This window comes from Nicotiana attenuata, chromosome 6 (assembly GCF_001879085.1).
Source record: "Nicotiana attenuata strain UT chromosome 6, NIATTr2, whole genome shotgun sequence".
Classification (NCBI taxonomy): Eukaryota; Viridiplantae; Streptophyta; class Magnoliopsida; order Solanales; family Solanaceae; genus Nicotiana; species Nicotiana attenuata.
The window spans coordinates 90,783,521-90,796,781 of NC_031994.1; the positions used below are offsets into that span (position 1 = coordinate 90,783,521).

General features: G+C 36.9%; 1 protein-coding gene across 1 annotated transcript; it reads right to left on the reverse strand.

Moving 5' to 3' along the window:
- On the reverse strand, positions 1,150-12,070 carry LOC109227445 (protein BONZAI 1-like). Its single transcript, XM_019392615.1, has 16 exons — positions 11,700-12,070; positions 9,085-9,132; positions 8,064-8,212; positions 7,935-7,983; positions 6,004-6,060; positions 5,263-5,451; positions 5,043-5,177; positions 4,209-4,270; positions 4,021-4,123; positions 3,599-3,713; positions 2,881-2,957; positions 2,661-2,798; positions 2,396-2,560; positions 1,831-1,944; positions 1,659-1,752; positions 1,150-1,524 (listed from the first exon to the last, which is right to left on the reverse strand). The coding sequence occupies exons 1-16, from the start codon at positions 11,847-11,849 to the stop codon at positions 1,430-1,432; spliced, it is 1,740 nt and encodes a 579-aa protein (XP_019248160.1). The 5' UTR covers positions 11,850-12,070; the 3' UTR covers positions 1,150-1,429.

Here is a 13,261-nt window from a genome sequence, read left to right on the forward strand (position 1 = left end):
TTCTAACAAATCATACGGGAAAATAAGATGGTGAAAGAAATAATAAAAGGTGGAGGACTTGGTCAGTAGACATAAATACCTCATCTTATAGATTTTTTGTTATTGTCACCATCAACCCTGGAGGAACTGAACTTCATATCCACTCCTTTATTTATTTTTTTATTTATTTATTTATTCTCTTCTTTTATTTGAAATAAATTTGAAAGCGAAACTCTTACACAAATAATTACCACAATAAAAAAATAAAAAAAAATTCTTACTCAAACATACGTCCATGCATGTATTATCGCTTATCTTATTAATTTGTAAATTTGCTGCCCATTAATTTTTTCTTTATGGAAAATTTTAACATAAGAGAACTGATAAGCATGATAAGACAATATAACTTCCCATTTTTTTTTTTTTCAAAATTTCCGAGCTTTTATATATACCCGTATATATTCAACTTCTCCACTGGGAATTTTTTGGTGTGTGCACGCACGCGCCTGTGCTTATGTGTGTTAAGGCAGGTGAAGGAGGAGAACCTGAAATTGCTGCATATAATAACAAATTGCTATCTAGTATCTCTTGTTCAAAGAAAACCACATTTGGTGGTTAAAGTTTTAACATGAGAACCTTATTAATAAGTTCATGGATAACATGTAAAAGGGAATAAAAAGAAAGAAAAAGTTGAAGGTTGAAGTGACATGATTACATGGTTCAACAATTTGACTTTGAATTTGAGAATAAGACAAACTAAAATAGAACGTTGATTGTGTCAAAGAAAAGACTAATATAGCTTGGAATAACATTTAGTCAAACGGAAGAAATAATGTTACTCATATTATATCAAACTGACGTTGCTTCTTCGGTCGATCAAGGAATCCCTTAATATATGATGCAAAACGCTCTGATTCTATCCGTTTTCAATGACCATTTTTTATCGTCTCAATAACTGAATCAATCTAAAGAATCCAAATGGTTGAAAATGACACAAACATAGAAGCACTCTATTCAAGCAAGCATTTTTACGATCTAAACCCAGCATTTTCCAATAGCTAGCTCCTTAAATAAAAGTATCCCGCGTTCATGCAGGGTCTGGTAGTTCAGCGGCTAGCTCCTTAAATATTTGGAATTAAATAGCAAAGTAATGTGTAGATACTCACAAAATGAAGTAATTGCAGCATCCTCTCATGTTAACGAGATTGAATTTACTCGATCAGTACAAAAGTAGTGAACTTCCATATGAAAATTTTACCGACAAAATCAACAAATACATGATTATAAAGAAACATAATAAATTATACAAGCTTCTGGGCAATATGAAAGAAAATACGTAATCAGACATCCTAAAAGTAAAAAGATTGGCAACGTGGGAAAAAAGCTCGAAAATGGCAATTATAATGGAGCAATGCACGAATCAATATTTGTATGTACAATTCTGGTATGATCATAAAGTTGGCTGGATCCTTTTGAGCCGCATGTATTCCAAAAACTGGGAAGGTAATTCAGCTAAAAGTGATTGAAGGACCGAGGCATCTCCACCTGCAAATGAATGCAAAGGAATCAGGTCAGATACAGCGAAAGCCTACTCACACGAGTGCCATCCTTGGAAGAGGACTTTTGATTTATCCTCTTCAATAAGAGAGAGCTCGTTGTTAAGCATTACAATGACCTACTTTGTACATCTCGGAATGGAACAAATTGGACTATGTCACGCACTGCAACACGTCCACGTGTCGATTCAAGCCTCTCTTTATCACCATCTAAAATCTGTGAACATACAATATGGGACCATTAGTCGATTTAATACCATGATATGCTATATGCGGAGAAAGAGTAAATACATACCTCCATTTCCTTGTAATCTGCTCCTCCTACCCCAACAATAAGAATTGACAATGGCAAATCCGCAGCATGAACAAGGGCATCCATTGTTTCTTGGAGATCTGTTATCACTCCATCCTGGGATTTTTGTAATAATATAATTCAGCATCGAAATAAACATATGAAATTCAGTCAAAAATGTGCATGATAAAATTCAACCTCGACAAATATCAGATAGAAGAGCTTCGCTCCAGGTGAAATTCAAGTTTAAGGTTTTCCACACCATTATAACGCATTTCAGTGAAATTTTTCCATGCAAATACATATATATGACTAGATACAGTACCATTTGCCTAGCTTAACTTAGCAAGGCTTGATGGTAAATCGGGTTCATGCTACCAAGCAAAGTTCAAATTTCAGACGTTTGACAAGAGATCAGTTGGCTGGGACTCTAATCAGTGAAAGCCAACAAGATAGCACATAATGGTTGACATTTAACTTGATCCACGATCATCAGGAAATAATATGAGAATACAGTGTTCATCCGAATTGAAAAAGAGATAGTTTACGCTCAAAAACTGAGATATACCGTGATTATTAACAAAATGAAATACTTCCGCTCGCCCTTCATCAAAGACTTATTTGCTATATCTGCAGCTGACGTAATCACCGGTCCAAATATAGTTGGTCCTGCAAGTGAAACATTAAAAAGGGCACTCATGTACGCCGTCATGATACCCTGGATTCCTTGCACCTAGAATAAGAAAATACTGATTAATCAAATGTGATGAAATAAGGGAATTCACAACATTAAGATATAATAAATTTGGCACATGTAATGATCTTCTGCATACCTCACAGTAGTCACTGCTGCCATTTAGATTGAAGCAATGAGACACAGGGCCATCAATTGGCCGTGCTCCGAACCCCCAAGCAGGATAATGTTGGTCTTTATCGTAAAAATGCAAGACCTCTCCAACTTCCAAGATTGCCTGAAATTTGAGTTCTGATTCAATGAAGCCAATCATATGAAGGATAAATATAAGATCATTATGCACACGACCATTTTCTCACTTTCTGATAAGCATTTGGCCGTCCTGAAGGATCGATATAATGCAATGAATCAGGTAAGCGCGGATTCCCATTAGAAGCTGACAAACACAACTCATGTGAGAAACAAATGCATGCTGAGATGCCAAACAAAAAAATCCAAAACCCACAGCAGAAGATAGCCGAGACAAACAAATAAATATAAGCCGATTAACGGAATTGACATAATAGATGCATATCATTTGTAGGTGGCAATCAAACTTTGTCATACTATTACATCTAATCCAAGCAGTTCCAACTGTAATGACACTAAGGCTTGCTTGTGAAGGCGGATAAAATGCAACAAATTAGCTAAATTCAAGGTGATATTGTACAGTCATACAGACAGTCACAGTCTACAGAATTGTGAGCATTCCAAGAGTAGAAACTTCAAATCTGGTATAAGGTAGCAGGACCCGGTAGAAGAGTTGAGGTGCGTGCAAGCTGGCTAGGACACCACTGTCATTAAGAAAAAAGAATAGGAACTTCAAACCCGTAAGGTGGCTCAATTTAGACACCCCCTCCCCCCCCTCTCTGATACCAAAAATAAAGACGGGGTCAGAGATCCTCCATGATAATCATCACATTTGTGAAGGCAAAACAATATCCCCATGCATAGCTACAGAAACATAACTCTTGCTCAAACCTGATATCATGAAGGAGAAAGAGTTAAAATAATCTGCATAGGTACACCAACACATACCAGTAAAGTCGATGGCCACCATGAAGTTAAGTTCATAGCCGCATGCCAAGTAATCGAGGAATGTATGCTGGGTTTTCTCGAAGAAGATATCCACAAAAAGCTGACTCTTTAGGACCTGGAAAAATCAGTGATCTCGATGACCAAATGCAGAAAGTTTAAAGCAGAAGTATCATTTCCTGCACTACTTGGACATTTTACTTTTGACTAAGATGTTTTTTGGTAGAATATTTTGTTGAACAAGATTCGGCATGTCCAATCTTCATGGTTCATTTGAGGAGATATGGTTATGTATGCCCTTCCGTAATATATTTACTTTTTGGATGCTAATATATGACATGGGGATCAAGGCCTAACGCTCCACCACTCGGGTGGCCTTTCAGATAATAAAAAAGTTATCTTTTCCTGACAATAGATATTTTTACCTTGTTTTGCGAATTTGGTCCCACAGCAGCTGGTATGAAAAGATTTGCGGACGAACCAGTCGAGTGCAACGTTTCTAAATCTGCTAGTGATTTCTGAACCTTTCTGACAATTGGCATAGGAGAAAGACTGTCAGCTTCCAGTCTGTAAAGGTCAGAAATGATGGAAAGATGAACGAAAGATCATTTACCCAATTAAATCATGCTTTCCATTTGTATTGAAGTCATAACACTCAATAGTCAGTGGACTGTCCTGCATTTGTTCAAATGTTATGGATATCATAATCCAGTTTTCAAGCATACTTGGAAGAATGACAATTGTACAGGCCCTCAATTTTAAAGCTAGAGAGGATTACTATTAGACAAGAAAAGGTTGGTTGTACTCCACATAATCCCATCACCCTAAATATGCTAATAGAATCAGAAAATATAACAACATAAAAAAATCCAGTATAATCCACAAGTGGGGTCTGGGGAGGGTAGTGTGTACGCAGACCTTACCCCTACCTTCGGGAAGGCAGAGAGGTTGTATCCAATAGACCCCCGGCTTAAGAAAAGAAGCAAAAGGAAGCAGTAACAAATAGAATCAGAAATCCCATGTTAAATTAAAGAGCAAATACATGGAAATTATTCTTAGTGAAAGCACACGATCTGCCAAAATTTAGTACTACAAATTGCATGGGCATCCCTCCACTCATCGGTGTGTAAATGATAACTAGCGACACTTAAAGCCGAGTTATCTACCATGAGTTAGCAATCCAAAGAAAATATGGCTATAGACTACATCAAAAGTATTTTCTTTTTTACAAATTTCAAAATTCATACAGAAAATTCTAGCAATTTCACACTTGCTCATACTGACATCTGATTCACATGGAATAGCACATGGTCCCAAAAAGAGGCACACTAGCTCAGAGAAAAATCTGATTCATAGGTTTTCCTGTTCCTCCCTTCCAAGGTTCTACATTTTAGGGGATGGTCTCAGAGATTTGCCAAGGAAGCACATGGAAGAACATTTCTTTTACCTTACTTCCAACTTGTTGAATATTCACTGAAACTGGTTTCCAATTTGGATTATGATCATCTTTTATAACTTCTGTTTTGCAAATTGGAACCACCATTCCATTCTCAGTAAATTTGGATATCACCAAAAACGGATCCTGCCACAAGCGGTAAGAATTTGTATTTATATCCATCACACATTTCAAAACGACAAAAGATAAAAGTACTCTAATGAGTTCTTACACTTTTTGAAAACAAATCCTTGGACACTAATTCTGAACATCTCAGTCTCAACTCTACAGTAGTCTTTGAGGAAACACTTTCTTCAGCACAAACAGTAAGCTTCCCAGAAGTTTGGGTCTGCGCTGGACCAGAAGATTGTTCTCCACGTATCAGGTCTAAGGTGAAGGACTTGTTCGACTTTGTAACAATCTACAAGGAAATCCAACATCATTGCATTAATATAAAAAACTACATAAATACCACTATACTGATCTGGAAATCATTATTGGAAAAAAGAATAGCTGTGTGCAAGAACATAAACAGGAGAAACAGATCAAACAGGTTTAAGCAGGCATCAAATGTGGTTATTATCTTGCTGATAACATTTATAAACTTAGAAAAAAATCAAGTAGGATACGTTGACCATCACGCAAATCCACAATGGTTTTAACTGCCGACCAACACACAAGACAATAAAAATAGGACCAGAGTAGCAACATTATTCTAACCCTGAGCAACAGATATGATAAGAATGAACTCTGAACAATATATTCTCAAGCATCCAGTGGTGGATTATGCATAACTGAGTTACACAAAGTATAGAGCCTTAAATGTGAAATACATCTTCTCTTTGCACTTCAGTTCACATCCAAATTACACCCCAATATTGAGCCATGCCCTTGTCTCTTACACCATAAGTAAGAAAACTATGCTCACATTATAATTTCAAAAGCAAAATATTGTATTGGTAAGTGTTCGCACCTCAGATAATGTGCAACTAGCCTCACCAAGAAAGTGCTGCTCCTCCAGTTTAATCATCTGTAAAAGTTATGCAGATTTCGACGTATTAACCTTGAGCCATGATTATATATGTTTGTATCCTTTAATATTTTATGAAAATTAAAATGTTTTAATCTTTTAGCATAGTCAGAAAATGATGGACCAAATAAGTGAATCGCAAGGCACATGACGTGTACTCATCAGGTAACATATGAAAGTTATTATCCAACAGCCTGCATAGATTACAATGTAGCAGAATGAAGAAAATGGAAGCAGAACCGGAAATGGTCAACTTTGCATGTTTATCTTACGACTGATCTACTGCAAGTCCAAGTACAACAACAACAAACCCAGTATAATCCCACATAGTGGGTTCCGGGGAGGTTAGTGTGTATGCAGACCTTACCCGTACCTTGTGGAGGTAGAGAGGTTGTTTCCAATAGACCCTCGGCTCAGGAAAGCATAAGCACCACAATAATAGAAAGAAAAACAAGACGGGACAACATCGAGAAGCCATGTAAAAGCAGCATAAATAACAAAATAGTAAGATGATCGAAATGCAAAAAAAAAGACAGGTAGTCAAAGAAACCTAATACCAACCAAATGCAAGTGTACGTACTAATACTACCGGATCTACTGCAAGTCCAAGTTAATCAGGATAAGTTCATAGCTAATTTTAGGTTCAGCAGATACAAAGGATAACGTAAAATACCATATGCACAACTTTGAAACCAAATACTAATGGGAATCCGAGAAAAGAAGAGCACATATAGATGTACAAGAAAATTAACGAATATTCCAAACCATAGAACCCGGGATGCTAAAAAAGTAGCAGTCTATAAGTTGAAAGATATACCTAACAGAGTGACTGTATGAACTTGAAATTTTCTGACAAATCTTATCTAGAAGTCCTTAAAAATCTAGAGAAGTGCCCGTTTGGCCAAACTTTCAAAATCCATCATTTTCAAAAGCATTTTTTATCAAGCAGAGTTCCGGAAAAAACGTACTTTCATATTGTACCAGTTTGCGTCTGGCCAAATCATCCGAGAAGTGCTTTTGTTAGTATTATGGAAGCAGTTTGTGTTAGGCTAATCTTTTCAAAGGCGCTTTTGAGCGGCAGAAAGACAGCTTCTTTCCCATGGTAGAAAAACAGCTTCTATTACTTCTTCTTTCTTTTTTGATAAGGTAAATTTTATTAAGCAAACAGCACCAGGATGGTACTGCAGAACAATTTTTATTACTTCTCAAAAGCACTTATTCTTTCCAGAAGTTTGGCCTAACACCTTAATTCTCCTAATAAAAACTTTTTAAATTTAAAATATTTTAAGCGTAAGACTCCTAGAAGCTTGGAGGAACAGACCAAAAGTTCAGTTCCATCCACAACAGCAGCATATCTTCACTAGAGTTTCTTGAAAGTTTGGTAACATACCCATGCTACAACGATCACGACCAATTAAGCCTGATGCTTTCAGTTAAATGGTTTAACTACAAACTGCGGCAACACTTCAGGAATAAAAGTTCTTGAAGGAGCACTTTTGCGACATATATGCAGGCCACATAGTTGATATGTTGATATCAAAATCTAGCGCATTGGTGGTAGATATTAGATGAATCACCCTAGGAAATCCATGAGAGAAAAAAAAAAATAGTATAGATACGACGTGATAGAGCAGGTATCACATTACATAGTCAAAATTAGTAAACCAGCAGTCCCTCTAATCATCAATTTCATCATTCTCAAATCTTCTCATAATCTGCCCCACAGTTAGGTGAAAATCAAATAGTTATAAATGCTTCAGAACTAAAGTTTAATTCTATATGACGGGCATAAGACTATTTGATTAATTGCCATGGGAGCAATCGGAAACTCTAAGTATCATATTTAGAAATCCTAAAAAATAACACATATATACCTTGACATCGTGATTGTGAAAATGAGTGTCAACATCATAGACACGAAACCTGAGATAAAGGGAATCTTGTAAGACAGAAAAGCGGTATCTAATTGACAAAAACCAGGATCTAAGGTGTCAAAGACTCACACCAAATTCTGCACCGTCTCAAAATGATAGGCAATAGTATACTTTGTAATCCACTTGGGATTCAACGAGTTCAGAATTACTTCAGTACGGGCAAGCTCTTGCAACGAACCATCTCTTCCTTTTGAATAAATGACAACCATAGGATCACTCTGTAAACAATACAAGATTCAGAGGAGAGCATGATGACTTGGTAAAGTCAAAAACATCTTTACGTCAAGAAATGGACAATGATGCTAGCAAACAGAACGGATTGTAAATTAACAAGGTGACCATCCATAGAACTAAGACAATGACCATATATTAGAAAAAAAGGGAGAGAGAGAGGGAGGGGAGACAACAACCAACATACAAAAGAATAGAATCCTATGAGTTTTAACATAATTGTATAGTGTAATGAAATAATATACTTCTTAGTTAGGTGGACACTAGTTCGTAGAAATACGCAAATCATAAACCCCAAAGTCAGTAAGTTTCCGAAATGCCAGTTTAGAAAGGGAAGTCCATTAAAAGAAAACTTGTGATATCTGTGGTATTACGGAAGACAATAACTTTCCATCATAAAGTCTGTAGTGAGTCTGATAATGAGGCATTTTCCACTAAACCATATTTCAAAAGCTAGCCATAGAAATAGAGAAGATATCAGATAATAGCAAGGAGCAGCATATACTATACATTCATCAATATGTATGATTGATACCACAGTTCTGAAGTGTAGTTCCATCAATCTTTCACCACACTAGTTTGTCTCTAGAAGCTAGTGCTATATGTAAAATAAGTGAATGATCTTCTAGGTGTACATCTAAGTATTAACACTGATCCTGATAATGACTTCTCTAATGAAATGAAAAACATTCTGAGTGCAAATATTCAGTGTATTACTCCAATTATGGAAATGAAGTAACATAAATTGCAGAAAAATGAAAACAGCAAATATCGTGAAGCAGTGTTACCATAAATCACATCACATGAAAGTCAGTGTTTGTCATTCACATTACTGAACTCAAACGAATAAGGAACAAACCTTGGAAAGCACATCGCGATCGCGCAAACTGGCAGCAGATAGAGACAACTGCACGTGAATAGAATAGTTTAAACCAAAAAGTACTGAAAAAGGAAAATTTCAATATTCATAGCACAGGTTAATCGTCAATGCTTAAGTTTTTTAATGGGCTAATAGCCAAGAACTAGAACGGTTAAGTAGTTTGCCAACAGTGATGGAGTTGCAAAAATCAATAAGAAGCTCATACAATTTGGAAAATTTCAAATGATATAGATTACTTCAAAGTAACAGCATCTGTGTATGCATGTCATAAGAAACCAAAAGTTGGAGATTTTGTCATCAATCTGAAACACATCACATACTTTATCTTCCTTCTTCAGAGCACTGTAAAATATTATTGAGCCAACAGTAGGTCAGTAATAATTTTATGCAACTTAGCAGCCTTTAAGTTTGTGTTGCAATGGATGTGCGGGCACACTAGGTTGGATAAGATTAGGAATGAGGATATTCGGGAGAAAGTGGGCGTGGCCCCTATGGAGGATAAGATGCATGAAGCGAGGCTTAGATTGTTCGGGCATGTGAGATCGAGAAGCCTAGATGCCCCAGTGAGGAGGTGTGAACGGTTGGCGTTGGCAGGTAGGAGAAGAGGTAGAGGGCGGCCTAAGAAGTATTGGGGAGAGGTGATCAGGCAGGACATGGCGCTACTTTAACTCACCGAGGACATGGCCATTGACAAGAAGATATGGAGGTCCAAGATTAAGGTAGAAGGATAATAGGTCGTAGTGTATTTTTCTGATCTGTTCCAGGTTTATTAGGGTTATCTGACTAGTACATTGTCTTCGATTCCTAGAGTGCTAGTACTAGGGTTGTTTTTAGTTCTATCTTCCGCTTCGGTTTTCTAGTACCCTGTCATGTTACTACTTGTTGCTATTTCTTTTGCTATTGCTTTCTTCCATTTGTTTTTTTTCCGGTTCATACATTGGCGGTATCATTTTCCTGGCCTTGTCGTTGATATGTACTTGTTCCTATTCTTCCTCTCGAGTCGAGGGTCTTTCTGAAACAGCCTCTCTACCTCCCCAAGGTAGGGGTAAGGTTTGCATACATATTACTCTCCCCAACTCCACTTGTGGGATTCCAGTGGGTGGTTGTTGTTGTAGCAGCCTTCAAATTTGTATTTGGATTATCGTCCGCTGGACCATCTTTAGAGAATTGTGAGGATGCAAAAGATATCAAACTACCAAAATTGATTTAGCAACAGCTCGGATCCTTAAAAGCACATCTAGGAAGAAGTCTAATCTTTAAATGAATAGCTATTTCCATACTCGAAATAGGTGACCTTTTATAGAAGCATAAGTTAAATGTTTTGAGATGACTACATTTGTAGTTCATACTCGCACTTTTAAGGTAATATCTACATCCTAGCTTAAGAACCAAAACTAAATAGGTCAACTTTACTCTGCAGTCAAACTTAATTGATTTAAGTCCTGATAAGAGAATCGTGACCGAGTAATATGGAACAAAAGAAGCACCTTTCCAAAAGCTGGAATCTCAATCCTGTTAATTAAAGCATATGTGGCGTTCATACTGTACTTTAATCACATAAATAGACGGAATACCCTTATTTAGCTGCAGCATAATCCTAAAGTCAACTAACATGTCCTCTTCTGCCTTCTCCCTCATACAATTTTCTCTTTCTTCACTGACTGAGATATAGAAACATGGATAAGCTACACTTACGTTATTTGCATTACATTCTCCGAAACCATGTAATACCAGTGGATGACCAAAACATGAAAATGGGCAAGATGAGGTATAGCCATATCAAAGATCACATGCATCAGTAGGTAGGCAAACTATGGTAATATACATTGATCAATCAATATCAATCAACTACACCTCAACCAGAAACTAGTTGGAACCGGCTATACAAATCCTCTATAGGATACTGCCTAATTCAAAACTAAGGCAAACTACATGAGCAGATTTTTCAAGTACTCTTATGCTCTCTATTCTGTTCACACACACCCCACAACCCACCCCGCACTCAATTACCATCTACTTGGAAATGAACAAATTACATTCCAATCTTTGCTGTGATTTGTATCCTCTCTAACCAATATACTTCAGTTTAGTAACATAATACAGTTTGTTCTGTTGTGGACAAGCATACAATCCCCTAACATAGATATAGAACAAACTCAACTAGAAAAGTCAAAATGTTGAGGGAAACGCTAATCCAGCTGGCGGTTCATCAATCACACAATAAGGCAGTTTCTAGAATCTTCTGCCCAAAGTCAATGCCAATTCAACTTGCAAGTCCAATCTGATAAATGTCAAGAAACAGTACTATATCCTCACCTAACACGAATTCCCCATCAACGATCTTAATCAACCACAATCATCCAACTAAACTCTAAAAATATCACAGTAAAAATGTGGAGGACAGATCTAATCAGGCTGCCAGTTCAGAAATGGCATAATAAGGTAGGTTCGGATTCTTCTTACAGTCAAAGCCAAGTCAACGATACATAAATCCGCACCATTAGTTGGAGAAAACAAAAAAACAAAAAAGTAGAAACTTGTCATCGGATAATACATAGTATAGAAAAATGTGAAAAACAGAGAGAGTGAAGAACCTCGACATGCGAGTAGACGCCGTTGTAACCGCGAGACTTGAGGAGAGCATCGATGGCTTCGTTATGACCGTTGTCTGGATTGGCCACGTAAGCACCGGTACCGCCAGCTGCCGAATGTCCACCGCTCTCGTCGGAGCAGCAATTTCCCATGGCAGCTACAATTCAAGAGCAACAAATCCAAATATCTACTCTGTGTGTGCGCGCGCGCCCGGGGGGAAACTTCAGCTGCTAGCTTACTAGGAACAGCTTGCTATATGTATGTAGTGTAATGGGCGTTGAATATGGAAATTTGGAATAGAGGGAGAAATGGAAGAAGGGACAGCAGAAATTGAGATGACCCACCTTTGTGGGCCACCTACTGCCGCGTTAGTCCAATAATCAAATAAAAAAGCGCATTTATTCCAATTATCTTATAAGAATGCCAACTTGGCTTTGGTTTTATTGATTTATGATAGTTACAAGTTGAACTATGTGTTGGTGTACTGTGTTCAAAATCAGAAATTGGAGATGAACAGAAATGTTAGTTATAGTTACACAAATGTTGGTAGCTTATTTATTTTAAATAAATATCATTTTAAAAAATTATATTCCATAACTACCTTTTGATTTTAATAGCCAAATATCTATTTATGGTCACTCCTACTTTTAAGCCTTAAAATACGCTGCCCTCTCTCTCATAAAATACGCTGCCTCTCTTTCTACCATTCCCTTCTCGGAACCAAATAGAAAATCCGTGCTTCCAGCCGGCGACGCAATAGCTCCCGCCGGTGGAGACGTATGAATCGGGCCGGAATTATCAAAGGCTGGAATTCAACGCATCAAACCTATCCTTCTCGAATCCGCAATCTAGTTGGTTTAGGCGAAGCTCTATAAAGATTATCATGCTCGAAGGCGACACTCCACTTCTGACGCTGGACGGCGGATTCGCCGGAAATTAGGGTTTGTTCTTGAACAAAGACGACAGAGTTTGGGGTTGAGCAACTTGAATTTTCTGTTAATATATTTTAATGTATCACGTTGTATTTTCATGTATTTCATTGTATTCATTGTCTTTTTTTTTATTGTATTTTAATGTATCTCGCTGTATTCCAGGTATTTCTTTGTATTCCCTGCCTTTTTTTCATTGTATTTCTATGTATCCCGCTGTATTCTATGTATTTCATTATATTCACTATCTCGCTATATGCCATGAATGTATTCATATATATTTTTTAGTTAATATAATTTATGTATTCAGATGTATTATATAATTTCTCTGAAGATTGCCATATTTTTGGGGTGTTTTTCGGTTGAGAATCTTTTTTATAACTGAAAATATAAAATTTATGTGTTATAATTGAGTTTGTTGAGTTATATTAGGAGTCTATTATGTTAATTGATTCACTTTCCGTTTAAAAACAGTGTAATCCCCTGTTTCACGCCGTGAATAAAGTCGAATACAGTCGAATACAATAATCTGTCCAGCTGTAATCCCATATTTCACGCCATGAATACAGTCGAATACACTCGAATACAAAAATATGTCTAGCTGTAATCCCCTATTTCACGCCTAGAAATGCTAC

Coding starts and splice junctions, on each gene's coding strand:
- LOC109227445 (XM_019392615.1), bottom strand. CDS start 11,849: ATGGGAAATTGCTGCTCCGACGAGAGCGGTGGACATTCGGCAGCTGGC. Junction 5,178..5,262: donor AGGATTTGTTTTCAAAAAGT/GTAAGAACTCAT, acceptor CGCTTGTGGCAG/GATCCGTTTTTGGTGATATC. Junction 3,714..4,020: donor GACCAAATTCGCAAAACAAG/GTAAAAATATCT, acceptor TGATTTTTCCAG/GTCCTAAAGAGTCAGCTTTT.